The 14,727-nt window shown below is 36.6% G+C and overlaps 1 protein-coding gene across 2 annotated transcripts in view; it reads left to right on the top strand.

The window, feature by feature from the left end:
• Window positions 1-3,224: 3,224 nt before the first annotated feature.
• The window catches only part of SEC22A (SEC22 vesicle trafficking protein homolog A (S. cerevisiae)), an 18,461-nt gene continuing 6,958 nt past the window's right edge, over window positions 3,225-14,727 (top strand). The window contains exons 1-5 of one of the 2 annotated variants that reach the window (XM_009887273.1): window positions 3,225-3,460; window positions 5,645-5,848; window positions 7,809-7,972; window positions 9,238-9,432; window positions 14,024-14,142. In XM_009887273.1, coding sequence (XP_009885575.1) covers window positions 5,667-5,848; window positions 7,809-7,972; window positions 9,238-9,432; window positions 14,024-14,142 — 660 coding nt within the window. In that variant the 5' untranslated portion in view covers window positions 3,225-3,460; window positions 5,645-5,666. Of the gene's footprint in view, window positions 3,461-3,706; window positions 3,727-5,644; window positions 5,849-7,808; window positions 7,973-9,237; window positions 9,433-14,023; window positions 14,143-14,727 lie in introns of those variants that run through there. The other variant, XM_009887272.1, reaches the window with a different exon arrangement.

Below are 14,727 nucleotides of genomic sequence, written 5' to 3'. Positions count from 1 at the left end.
GGTGCTGGAAGGTGCTGCCGCAGGGCCCTGTGTCCGCCCGCCCGCCCGGGATCTCGGTTGCCACCTGCCTTCTCCTTGTGGTCGGGGGCTGGGGGGGCTGCCGGGGCACCGCAGAGCGGCTTGTTACCGGTTTCTCCGCCTTCCGGGGCGGAGGGTGGGCTCACGGGGTGGGCTGCGTTTGCTGATCAGCCGGGGTGAGCGAGGGGCCCTGGCGCTTCCCCCGGCACCGACCGCCTCCTGCCCTGTCACTCGAGGTTTGCTTGCTGGCAGCCGGCGCGGGAGGCCGTGGGTGGCACCTCAGGCCTCCTGGTCAGTGTCGTTTCGCAGCAGCAGCGTGTTGTAGCAGGGATCTGCCAGGGACTCTCCTGCCTGGCTGTGTAGGCATCAACGGTTTTGTATAAAGTTTTGCAACCTAAAGCAGTGCCAACCTGTTTAAGGCAGTAACTACATTACTTTTTCCTATGCTGACTGCCGTTGCAAATAGTGCAAATGATCGTGTCAAAGCCGCCATATAAATAGGTGGTAGATGAAAGGCTCAAGTTCCCAAACTTTGCGATGCAGCTTCTTCATTCCCTTAGTTTTTCAGAATCTTGATTCTATGTCCAAGGTCTCTTTTTCCTTTGCTTTATGGAACGGATTATATGGGCTAGTGGTTTAGGATTATTTCCTTGTCTGATCATACCTGGTGATGTCAGAGTGGCTTTGTTTGTTGTGTCCTTCTGTACTGCTCTAGTCTGTAATACGGATTTCTAAAGTATGCTGTAGAGTGGAAAAGTTAAGACTCCTGCCTGCATAATGCAGCTGTCACAGCCCTCAAAAGTGGGGGTAATAAATTTTCCAACACTTGAAGTAAGCACAGGAACTGTATATTTTTTCTGTGTCAAGCAGGTATGCAGCTTGCATCTACTTCCCAATTTTATATTTTATGGAAGGTTATCATGACAGGCAGACATCCTGGCATGAAATGCTTTCATTAAGTTGGTGCTGAAGGCCAGCGCGTGCAGGAGGGTAGGCTTGCTGTTACACTAGATCTACTTAGAATCTCTCAGTTTTTATGAAGCTGGTCTGTTTTTAAAAAACTGAAGTATCCTGAGAAAACCATATTCACAGATCACTTTCAAACACTGATTTGTAAAAAAAAAGTTATGAAAAGATGCCCGGTAGTTATAAAACAATGATTGTCAGATCACATATTCAAAGACCAATTCATTACAAAGGAAGACTGGAACATATATCACTTTCTAGTACTTTTCTAGATGCTGCCTCAGGACCAAGTGCCATCATAACACACAACTAAAGGAGATGATAACTGAATATGTCTTAAAAAAAAATATAGCAAAACAGGCTCTGGCTTCCATCATCTTGAGTTTTTCTGCTCATGGGAGGAAATGAAACTGTAGCCATATATGGTAATTCTTTTTTGTGAAAGTAGTGGAGGTTGACATATATATATTAAATTAGGGACAGTGGAGTAACAGAGGAATGACTGTTCTAGTTGACTCTTATCTGTCTGTGGTCAGCTTTCTCCACATTCCTCTTTTTCATGAGTTGTCTCAGCCCTCATTTGCAGGGGGGAAGTGCATGTGAAGTGCAAGGGGAAATCAATGAAGATGGGCCAGAAACAGATGCACATAGGGAAATGTAAGAATAGCGCAAGCACGGAGTGATGCTTGCATGGTGTACTCTCCCTGTTGGTCATCGTTTGGGGGTCAGAATCTCCCTGAACAAAGTGTAGTGTTTTACTTTTAATAACCTTCGTAATTTTTCTGTCAACTTTTCCAATTGCCTCAAGAATTCGCATAACATGTTAACATTGACAACACGCTGTGACAAGCAGCTCCACTGGCTAACTGCATGTTTTGTGAAGAAACATCTATGGTACCCATGAGCCTAACACCTGCTGGTTGGATTTGATACTCCTCAGTTCTTGCATAGAATGAGATAGCGAACCCAATCCCTGTTCATTTCTATCTACCTATAATGGAGTTATAGATCATTTGTCTTATGTCATCTTAAGGTGTTTGATTGATATAGAATTTTTGAAGGAAAAGCTATGAAAGTTGTAATGGTATGGTGATTACTTTGTACAGTTTTGAATAGATGTTTAAAAAAGACATTTAAAGATAGTTCTACAACACTACTATATCGTCTCTACCTATGTAAGTCTCTACCTATATAAGTTTATGTCAAATTTACCACTTGGCTCCTTCTGTAGAGCCTTATTGTTTTGAGAGCTGAGTAAAGTAGCTCTTTCATTTTGAAGATTTAGTAAACTTTCTGTATTAATACATTTTCAAGTAAGGCTGAATGTTTTGTTACAGTACATGTATTGCACATCTCTGTACGTATGTGTGATCTTGCAACCAAAGTGATTTTCTTTTGTTAGCCTCATTTTTTTAGATAGCTGTTTGATTCCGCTGCTAGAATGCTAAGAAAAAAGTACGTTTTTTCATTGGGTGGGTTTTTAAGATGACGGTAACAAAACCTGGTTGAGTGGTGATCTTAAAACTGTACATCTGAACACAATTTTTGCCTTGTGTAATTTCATAGTACGCAAAGAAAACTGGCATGTTTTAATAGAGGCTTATCTTCTCTTAGACTAATTTATCTAAATATTAGTAGGAGTCTTGAAGGAAGTTCTAGGTTTATGGAAATATTTATTTACTTATATAATAGACTTAAAAATTGAAAGAATACCTCTAAAAGGGTCTTCATCCTTTGTCTGTTGTCTGTGCATACATGCTTTTGTTAGTGACATTTAGATTCTTTGTTCTTAGTTGTAGGAGTAAAGCAACTATTGTTAGATTGAATATTGACAATTTTAATGCTTTGGAAATACAGCTGGGTTTGTGTTGTATTATGTTCCTGAAGTGTTCATGTTTCTGGTCAGAAGACATAGATTAATTAAACTTAGTGTATGAGGTGAATGATGGAATTCAGAGTCAAAGGTTGTTTTGCCCTGGGTTATTCATGTATGGTACATACAGATACATACTTTCCCATTTTCAATGGCTAAAGTGATGGCACTTCCTCAACTTCACTTAAAGAACATAGAAACATTTTAATACTTCTATTATTTGTTTTCTTTTTACTTGAGTACATCTGAGTATTCTCGCTGGGGTGTATTCAGGCCTTTCCAATAAGCATGCCCTCACAAGAGGAGCTGAAGAATATCATTAGGCAGTAAATACATTTATTAACTTTTTCTGTTTGTTCTTATCTCATCAGATAGCTCAACATGAACTTTAACCGTCAAGATCATTTAAAAAGTGAACAGAACAATATTTTTCCTTCTGAGAGCTGGCTACAGGATTCTGAGTTTCTCCTGCAGTGCTGTCCTAGTCGCTACCTTTTCCTAAAACAGGACATGGAGCTATGTTCCTTTCTTCACGTTAGGTGCTAATGAAGTTATTTGCTTCATCAGAGGAAATGCAGATCCATGAAATTACATTTTGTGCAAGTAAGTTAATGAGGGGAATTTTAAACTTTGCTATGACATCATTGTTCTTATGTTTATATTGATATAGCTCCCAGACGTCCCTTTCAGGATTGAATTCAACGCGGTAGAGGTGGTTATTGTCGGAGAACCGTTACAATTTAAAGCTCCTCTGCAATTTTGTCATGCTCTTGAGCTGCTGCTGTATTTATATGGTTAGCAGCATAGTTAAGAAAATGGATGCTGTGTGCATTCCATGGGAGCATGTGCATGAACTGAAATATAGACAGGTAAAAATTTCTAGAATCACGGGGTTTAATTTCTAGAATGCTTCACTCCAGCGAGCTAATCTAGAGCAAGTCCTAAAGTTGTTTTGTTTTCTGCTTTTGTGTCCAGCTGATCAAAGCACTTTGTACAATAGGGAATTCTGTAGTGAAATGCTGAAATAACAAGCGTACCTGATTAAAGCCCAGAGGTACTCGGTAGACTACAGGCAATGGTGGCTTCTGCTGCTGTAACAGCTTTCATGAAAGTCTCACATGCTATAGAAGTAAAATTAGAAGAGTATTAATTTGGAATTTATTTAGCTAATGTGATGCATCTCAAAGCAGGTTGAAGTTTGCTGATGAAGCTGAATTTCTTAAATTGAAAATTACAACACGTTTTCAATGTTTTCATTATTATATGCCTCTCTCTCTGAGGAGTACATACAATTGAAAAACCTGAATATTGATTATTATTCATTAAGTATCCTGATGTATACATAGCATCAAGTAGTGGGAAACAGGGGAGGTGAGAGTTCAGGGAAAAATAGCTATTTCCTCTCTTTTATGAGGAGGCAGGGCTATTTTGGGAGAATTTGGATTCCTAACTTCAGAGTACAGTCCTTCAGTTGCTAAGGCTTGTAAAGCACCCTTAATGTCATAGTTTGAAAGGTGTTGTAAACATGTCACTATTGCACATGAAAGCATATTTCAGCTGTATCCAGAAATCTGTTTTCTTTTGCAGTTTGTGACTGTATGGAACTTGAGTAGCATCGTCTGAGGGAGGCAAAAATCTATTTTTTTCATAATCTCTTAAGTGATAGGTGTAGTATATGGTAGGAGTCTGCAGAGCAGTGTTAAGAGTTGAGGAAGTGTTTGCTTTTGGCTTCATATAAATTCTAGCAGTTCGCCCACTTGTAAGAGGACAAACTTGTGTACTGATGCTTAGCAGATAAGTAATCCTTCTTTTAGTGCTTGTCTTGCTAAACTTTGGATGTTTTGATTTAACATAAGGTTTGAAGAACTTGAAGGTTTTAAAAAGTGTCTTCAGTCTTGAAAGACTGTCTGCAGGCTGTGTGTTTATGCTGTTAAATCACTGCTATAGATTGTCTGCTTTTGATGAAGAAATGTTTAAATACACAACTTTTTTTTTTTAAGTGACTGTATTCCACAAAGCTTTAGTTGTCATGCTTTGAAAACTAAATACTGTATAAGTATGTAGGCTTTGCAAGCACCGTTTCAACCTGCTTAGTGTTTGTGTAATACTGATAGACACGTTTTGAAGATTTAAAGAAAATGGAGACTCAGATAAGAAAAAAGACATTTCACGTTTAAGAAGTTCTGTTGTGAGATCTGGATTAAATTCCTTGCTGTCCTTATTCCTTGATTTCCTTATTTGATAGTATGTAAGTTGTCTAAGTCTCTGTTTGTCAGGGTTACTTAAGCATGTGCTCAGTAACACAGTTTCATGAAAGCACATAATTGTTGATTGATCAAGACCTGCATCACTTTTCCGTCTGACGTATCTTTACAGTACATGTTTTTCCTCTCCAGCTATAGTTCTTGTTTGTTTAGACTATAATTGTCTCACTAAACAAGAAGATTCACAGCTTGAAGGGTGCAAGTGCTACAGTAGTACTAAAGCTATGTATATAGTGTTTCAATCTCTGCAGGTATCTCTAGGTGAGGATTTATGGCAGTTCAGATAAAAATATTTGAAATCATGATGTTGATGTCAGATGTGCTGCTGCTTTGTGGTTTGCGTAGACTAATAGGTCCTGTTCAGTTAGGACTCTAATCTGGGTTATAGTTGAAAATCCCCCCTGTGCCCCATTTTAAAACTGAACCCACTATGCAGCCTGGGAAGTTTGATTAATCACAGTTGACTCTGTTGTTTTTGCTTCTACCTTAATTCTGATTCCTCCTGATTTGTGTTTTGTTGTAGGTTGTCATTAACTCTGTTGGCAATGTCTATGATTCTATCTGCCTCTGTGGTCCGTGTGAGGGATGGACTCCCATTGTCTGCATCTACTGATTATGACCAGAGCACAGGAATGCAAGAATGTAGAAAATATTTCAAAATGCTCTCAAAGAAACTTTCTCAGCTTCCTGATAGATGTACTCTGAAAACTGGGCAGTATAACATAAAGTAAGACTTCTGTTTCATATAATTGTGACATCCTGGGTTTTGTCTGTCTGTAAGTTAAGAAGTTAACAGTTCACATTAGAAATGATTAATCAAACTAAGATTAATTCTTGGCAATCTTTATGTATCAGAAATTTACAACTGAGAAATTGTAGAAAGGTTTGAAACCTACCCAAGCTTTGGTGTAAGTTCTAGTTTGAAATAGACAGTATTTTTATAAATATCAAAGTCCTTGGCCTACTAGAAATATTTCTTTAAATTTCAAGGTTGTTTCTTACATGAAAATGACCAGACTTGTTCTTCCTCATGCTAGTTCAACTAGTATTCATTTGTATTCTCTTTTTAGTGTATACAAATTTTAAAAAGTACCCATATACCTCCCTAACCCAGTATTTGTGAAAACTTGTGGTTAGGATGTTATCAAATTAAGCCCTTTTCTTGTACTTTCAGGATTTCGGTTGACTTCAGAGAAAACATGCCCTAAAAACCAAGCATAACTCAATAATTATTTCATATGGCACGCGGGGAGTGAGGGAGTGGGAAGGGTGGAAATGATTTTTCTAGTGTGAAGGCAGTGTGTAGTAAAGTCTTGAATGCTTGAATGGAGTTTTATCTACTGCTCCATCCAGCGCTTTCACAACAATGCTTTTTGTTTTCTCTTCACGCTTTTGTGTTTTGACTTTTTTTAATAACTATTCCTAAATTTTTTGAGCTAGTCAATTTGATAATGTACCTGCATGACAACCCTGATTACATAATAAGTCAGGAGACGCTCTTTTTTTCCTCTGTTTGCAGCATGAAACCTGGATTATCATGAAATAATTCTTTGAATCTGTTGGTTACTCAGAATTTTGCTTTATATGTGACCTTTCTCCTTAGTGTTGATAACTAGGTGCACCTCTGTGTAGTTGGTAATTCAGTTGCACTTTAGCTGAGCTAAATTCTGATTCTAATTTAGATATGCTATTTTAAATGAGATGAGTAATTTCATCCTAACCCCTAGCAAACATGTAGAAGTTGCAGAGGTGGAAAGCATGCCACCTGAATGATCCTAGGAAGTGCTCAGCCTTCTCCATCTCCCATTGGTAGTGAGTTTCCAGCATTTCTCAGGGTTAGGCACAGCATGGACTAATTTTTTTTCATTGGTTTTTTGGTGTTTTTTTTTTTTTTTTTAAAAACCTCAGCTGTAGTTGTCTTACAAACTGAGCAGCTTAAAAGAAACTTTTTAAGAAATCAGACATAAGGCTTAGTCATGACATTTTATTACTTTTGTCTTTGATTATTTTTAATAGCGTAAGTTATCCATCAAGATTTTGAAGAAATTTGGATGTGACATGAAAACGTGAACTCTTATTTAATGAATTGCCTAAAAACAATAGGGATGTGTGTATTGAAAACTGGCCCTCTCTAATTACATATTTGCCATCTGTAGTCATCCTTGCAACTGTCTTTGGAGAATGATGAATCCCTTATTCTACTGAACGGTTTTATTTCCTCACGGATTTTAGAAAGAACCAGCTGCCTCCCCCCCACCCCTGATACGTTTTTTGCATATATGGGATGCATTAGATCACATATTCTGCATTTGAGATGAATGAAAAGCTACTATGGGACAAACTTGCTGTGTTTCTCTATCCCAAAAGCTTTATGTTATTTTCTGTTCCATGTATGTGGGAGTGTGTACATATGTATACAGATATACACACACATGTATATACTTACGCATATATGTATAACACAGCTTCTTATATGATGGTACAATGCCATGTTAAAGTAAAACATTGCCTAAAAGAAAATTGTTGTTCTTCATTCTAGAATTCTAAGCATTGGACTTTTCTGTAACCATTAATTCCTTTGCTACCCCAGAGCAGTTTTTGCTTTTCTGATTATGAGACCAGACTAGGGAAGCAGCGAATTACCTGTATTTAAATTTGAAATTTTTAATTTGTTATCTCAATTACAGCTTTATCAGTTCTCTGGGAGTGAGCTATATGATGTTGTGCACTGAAAATTATCCCAATGTGCTGGCTTTCTGCTTCCTGGATGAGCTTCAGAAAGAGTTCATCACTACCTACAATATGATGAAGACAAATACTGCTATCAGACCGTACTGTTTTATAGAATTTGGTAAGGATCTGACTTTTTGTTTCCTTCATTCTTACACTAAGACAAATGAGTATTTAAATAGATGTGCAACTTAACGCACATGAAACAAAAATGTCCAAGAGAGTTTATAGCTGTATTTCAGGTGGATAACTCCCGTTACAGTCAATAAAGAAATACTTCTGTGGGCATTAAATTAGTCTACTACAGTTTTACCCAAACTTGTTTATGATCTTTCTGTTCATTCCAGTAGGTTTTGGTTTAAGCCTTGTGTGTCCAAATCTGGAATTAATCTTTTCCTAGTTAATAATACTAGGAGTGGTTTGACTTCATACCTGTTGAAATACTTAACATGTAAACATGTAAAGGCATTGAGCTTCATAAATTTCTCTAGTAAAAAATCGCAATTTCATGTTTGCTCTTAGCTGTGCTGTAATTTTGTTCAGTGAAAGGGAGAGATTTTTGTTTGTCTTATGATATAGTGAGGCAGTTAATCTTCTGTCATGCAAGCTCCAAATACAACTAATCTCATATACACCAGATAACAGCTGTTATGGATTCCATTAATATCTGTCGCTTTAGTACTGTATGTTAGGCAGTTATTTTAAATATTCTTATAAAATGCATTGCATTTTATAAAAGAACTGCAGTTTCAGAAATGTGGGGGAAGATATTCCAGTTGGTTAATGCCTGTCTGTAATTCAGTCAGGCAATTTTAGACAATTTTTGTACAACATTGTTGTCTTCCTTACAAAGATTTCTATGAACACTCTTTTTTTTTTTTTCCCAACGCATTCTCTGTTTTACTAGTTGTTCAGTTAGAACATAGGTCTGTTACAGTCTTTATATCAGTATAATCTGGTATTAATTTCCTCCGCCTGAATATTTTGCAGGCATGTTTCATACTCAAGTAAGTTTATACCTGAATGCAGGAGTTAATTTTTTCATAAGGATATTTACTAAACTGATGGAAAAGCTGTAATAAGTGCAGTCAATCTATTGTATTAGCAATGCATTTAGTCTCATGCAGTGAAAAGTCATTAGTTTATACACAGTTATTAAGTAATTAGATTTCTAGAGCTTAATTTTTTTTACTGCAGAATTAAATAGGCCCATGATATATTAGTCACAAAACAGAAATAGCATTAGACGTTCCAATGTAAATTCAAGCATTTTGAACAATGTATTTCAATTTGTGAAGTACGTAGTACATAAAGCTGCATGGTGTTGGATTATTTAATTAACGGAAGTCCATAATGATATACCTTTTTATTTTAAATTTGACACAGATAATTTCATTCAGAGGACCAAACAGAGATATAACAACACACGTTCTTTGTCAACAAAGATGAATCTTGCTGACATGCAGACAGAAATCAAGCTGAGACCGCCTTATCAAATTTCCGTGTCAGAACTTGGTTCAGCTAATGGGTTCGCACATTTATCGATGGCAGAGTATAAGGGTACTGGTAAGATATCTGCAGGTAAGTTTCAGAGTTTTGGTTTTGTATCCTTAAATGAGACATATGCAGGGTAGTAGAATTAATCTTTCTTTTAATGTTTTTTTCTTTAAAGAAAGCTTTTTCACTTTGATATTCTTAAAGCATAAAGCTGCCATGACCTTACATGGGTTTTAGCTTAGATGTCTGTGTTGTCCGCTGCTCAAAGTGCATATCTTCTCAAGGCACTCAGAGAAAGAAATGGATCTATTCAAAGGACCTCTTTATTGAAGGAAAAAAAAAATCTACATGAAAATAAGCAAATGAAGATGAGCACTTAACGAGATGATCTTTTTTCTTTTTCTGACCTTTTAAGATTTATGAATTTTTTAATTATTTCTGCCCAGTAAGTCCCAATGACAACATAAGCTAAGAGCATAGTGTCAGGAGTTCAAGCAGCTGGAGGGAGAACCATCACTTTAGGAAGCATCTGTGGCAGTGAAAATCCAAAGAGCTGTGCTGGCTAAAAGATGTACTCTCCAATATAAGTGCCTTGTGTACAGTGTTAATAATAGCAATTTTCTATATACTTGTTGCATTAATTTAAGTAGTCATTCATTTTTTAAAACTTTAATTAATTTCGTGTAGGAGGTAAATACGGAATTGTGTGATTGAACTGGTTTAAAGGCTTCCAAGTTTAGTGAAGTGAAATCATAAATAGAATAAAAGGAAGTGTTGATTGATTTTAATTAGTTAATATCTTTCCCTTTTTTTCCAAAAGTACCTCTGTCTGTAAGGCTTGTTATCCTGGGCAGACATACACCGATGCCATTCACTTTACAGTGTCAGGGTGAAAATTGCAGTCATAAATCTAAACACTTCCTTCAGTTCTGTAATATAAGAGATCAGTTTAATTTTGTGCAGTTTATGTATATATTAATAGGATCTCTTTGCTGGTGTATTGTCCTAATTACTTTACTTCCTCGTAAGGACTCCTCGAGAAGATTGACAACTGCTTTCTACTGAAGATGAAAACCAAACAGAATTGTTAGAGTGCCCTATTCGGATTGCTGGGGCCTTGATCCTGAGAATTCTAGGTGCTATGAGACAATGTAGAAATAGCTTACAATCTCTGAATTTGCAATTTAACAGTATTAGAGATAGATTCTGGAAAATTAATAAAGACAAAGGGTGAAGATGTTTAAATTGTTTAGAAGAGTGGAATCTTTTAAGCAGCGCTGTACATACCTTTAACATCTACAGCTTGTATGTGTGGGCCATTTTTAAAGATGTGTAATGCTGTGAAACCATTCTTTTGCCACTTCTGATGCTTACATCGCTACCTCTTAATGTTCTAGTGTAATCCTGGCTTGTGGAAAAGGTGGTGGTGGCAGAAGTGGCAACTGGCTAACTCTGAAAATTGTCTAGATTCAAACTTCCTGCAATTGGAAAAAGAAAAAAACAATAAGCATGAGAGAGTTCAGCCCGTGTCAAAATTGTCTATATTTTTAAAGTTGTGCATGTAGTGGGAGATAAGGTTTTTATAATTTTTCTGAGTAAAAGTGTTGGAAGATCATTTGTCCCAAAATTTAAATCTGTAAGGACCATTTCCCTTTTTACTATAAAGTAAAATTAAACAATAATAGGCAGATGATGTTCCAGGTTTTTGTCACCTAGCTCTCCACCACTTGTCTTACGCAAGCAGTTCTGATTGTCCTCTTTTCTCCATGACAACTTTCTTCTGGTTCCCCCCGCCCCCCACTATTTCAGTTACTTTTAACTTTCTTCTTCCTCTGAATTCCATACATCTCTCTGTTCAGTTATCCACTTCCTTCCTTGAATTGCTGTAGGAACTTGCCATCAAAGGGCTGTACATTATGAGAGGTTTGCACTTTGCTCCTTCTTCAGCTCTTCAAATTTGAGATGATACTGAATAACAGTGTCTTTTTTAGCAAGTCTGCTAATAGTTTTATAATTCTTTACATTCATCACTTCTTCCCACCCTTGAAAAGGACTTTCTCTGGATGTTTGCTACCCACTCAGTTGGCCAGACTTCAAAGTTTCTGCTTTGCTGTAAGGACAAATTCTCTCCACAAGATATGGTTTGCCTAGTGTAATTTCCTGAATATGCTGCCCTGTTAAAAATATGGCATGCTATAAGTGAATTAAGTATGTTAAATCAAGTTGGATAGCGTGCAGAAGCAGGAAGTTAGGTAGACGCAAATCTTGTTTTGTTACACAGAATAGCAGAATTTGATGCGTTAGTTTTGGCTATGCTGATGAAGCATTGTCTGTCACTTGCTTACACTTGTACTTAGATCTGTATCCAGGTCTAGTGTTTAGGCCTCTTATACTGTTAAAGTAATTGAAAATAGCAGCTCTTTTTCTTTAGTGAAAGTTGTGCTGTGTAGTGAGGAGTAGGGATAATTATTAAGGTGTGAAGTGTAAAGTGTGCAGGTTATGGATAGAATTTTGCTTCAAAGGTGAATGTAGGTGTTGGCAGGCGTTAGAAACAGGGTGACAGCATGCTGGTGTGTGATATTTGAAATTAGGATAAATTTACGATTTTCCGAGCTTTTTTTTCAATGAAGTAACACTTGTCAAATCAAAGTTACTTTTTTGCTTAATAGTATACTCATTTTTTTTTTTTTTACATTTCATTTTTAAATAAATGTCCTTACAAGTACTGCACTTTCTCACATCATGTAAATTTCTGAAATTTTTATTTAAATGTCAGCATTTTAATTCAGAATTTGTGCTTTATTTGATCCTTGGCATGTATTAGAGAGTTTTTGATATGGCAGTTACCATATTTTTAAGATTTATGGAGGTACTGACTCAAGGTCAGCTGTCCTTTACCCTTCCTTCTCTGGAACTCCGCCTTCATTGGTCTGGTTTTGCCTTTATTTTTTTTGTGTTTAAATTACTCTTGTTGGTTTGATTGTAACACTAAAATTTATTAAGGTCTGGAGAGCTTAATGACATGAGTAGCAGTATGCAATGTCCTTCAAAGTTTTTGAATTTGTTTTCAAATTTTAATATGAGAGACAAGTTACTATTTTATGATCCTTCATAGACTGTCTTGATTTAGCTGACAAGACTCTTTGCTTCTCACCCCATGGTTCTCATAAAAGGGGTGTTTTAAATACTGTTTTAACACGTGATGTTTTAAAGTTACCCTGATACTTGGGCAAAATAAGGTTGTCTGGAGAGCTGCTCATTGAGACCAGTGAACTAATTCTGTTTACGAGTTAATGAAATGCAATTACTTTTGGCTAAAAACAGTCACATACTCCTTCAGCTTTTTGCCACTCCCTAGATGAGATGGTTTTTAAAAAAAACCAAACAAACCAAAAGAACCAGTTGCGAGTCACTGAAAAAGAATGGTTTAGTACGCAAATGGCGTATCTAACCTTAATTAAGTGATTGCTGGTAGTATTCCTCTAATATGCACTACAGTTAGAAAAGCAGAAGTTCTGAAAGTTAAACATGAGTTATGCTTTTATTTAAAAAACCCAACTTACTACACTATTAAATTCAGCACAAATGAGTTAACTTGTACTCATTTTGTGGGTTTTTTTTTTTAAGTTGTCATCATAATTAGACAGCCCTGTCCGCTTATCAATGTGAAATAGCTTTTGTCATTTTTTCTTTAGGTTCTGTAACTTCATAAACTGTTTGGAAAGCCTTTTTCCTGGGTCTGTGCAATGCAAACAACTGGGATTGACACCCCTCTCTCTATTAATGTTACAGTTCATTAACCTCATTGTTCACATCTTTACACTTCATTGATTTGAGTAGAAAGATTTAAGTATGGCTCAGTAGTCCTATTGTTTTCCCAGTGTTGCGTAGACTGTTAAGAGATTTGCATTGTTTTTTCGTATTTGCTTTCTGTTATTAATTATGAAAAGGGACAGTAATGAGGAACATACACAACTGTTACGTACTTGTGACCCTAGATAAGCCTGAAAGAGTGGGTGTGCATGGGAAGAGAGTGTGTTTTAATTTTAAAGTGTTTTGAAAGAGACTTCTAAGCACTATCTGGAAGGTCTGTATAAGGTTGTAATACAGATACTAGCTTAGTTTCAGAACTGTCTTTTTATTTGTGTCTTTGGTAGCACTCACTGGCTGTATTTTTTAAGGTAGGGGCTGTAATAGCTTTGCCTTGTACTGTTCCATTCAGCAAACAAGCTAAATCAGTCTCAATAGCTCTGCTAATGCAGTAGTGTTAAAGAAGAGTGAAGGTTGTGAGAGGAGCTCTTAAGTACGTGACTTATTAGCTGAGTACTAATTGTGGACAAATTTCACTAGCAAGTGCATCATTTGCCATTGATTTCCTGGCATGTTAAAGCAGCTTTCAGTACTATACTGAATAAACTGAATGTATTGAGTTAAAGACTAACTATAATAAGACAATTATATATGTGAATTGAAGGAAAGTATACTTTTTGTTAAACCTTTTGTTGAAATATTTAAAATGTTTCTTCTTTTTAGAAAAAAAAAGACATTTTGTTGTTTGTTTCAGTAAGCTTTTCATGAGCTAGAAGCCACTGAAAAATGAGATTACTATTTTACTAAATTTCTAAAGACATTGCTTTGACCTTTGATATTTTTTTTTTGATTTTCTGCTTTGCAGCTCCTCATCAGCGTCTGGAACCTGTGACTCTGCCAGGGATTGTCTCATTTGTGCTTAGCCTGTTATGTGGGGCTTTGAATTTAATTCGTGGCTTTCATGCCATAGAAAGTCTTCTCCAGGTACTGTACCTGTTTATGAATTTAAGAGTTGCGCATCATGGCAATCATAATATCACCTTAGAAGATGCTTGCCATATGAGCTAAGTCTTGCCAGTTTCATTTTCAGAAATATTGTTTGTGAGGTCAGACCTCTGTTTATGAAACCTGTATTGTTTGTGATCTGTGCATCCTTCTGGAGTGTGATGCATCATTCACTGAGGCTGTGAGTTTCAAAAGCAGTAGAAGGTGGGTGGCCAACTCCTTCCCTAGGTACCTTGGTAGCAGTGACTATGTGAACATAATGTTCTGTTTTCTAAATTTATGCCAGGATATGAGACGTTTAGTTTTAATAGATGTTATTTAAAAACACTTGAGAGAAATGATGAACAGCTTTGAAAATCCGGCCAGTTTTTTTGGAAAGGTCCCCAGAGCAGGGATCTTTAGACAGGTTTTGTAGAACTGTTTTTCAGAAACCTTTTTTTAGGGTTTGTTTGTTTGTTTTTAATAAATCCTCTTAAGTAGAATGCTTATTTCTCTTTGGGTACTGAAAGGATTAGTGTAAGGGAAACTGTCAAGTGATTTCTTCTTACTCCCCCCCTCCCCCCC

This window comes from Charadrius vociferus, unplaced genomic scaffold (assembly GCF_000708025.1).
Source record: "Charadrius vociferus isolate BGI_N301 unplaced genomic scaffold, ASM70802v2 scaffold385, whole genome shotgun sequence".
Lineage (NCBI taxonomy): Eukaryota > Metazoa > Chordata > Aves > Charadriiformes > Charadriidae > Charadrius > Charadrius vociferus.
Note: the sequence above shows the minus strand (reverse complement) of the source record. Positions and strands in the feature narration are given on the sequence as shown.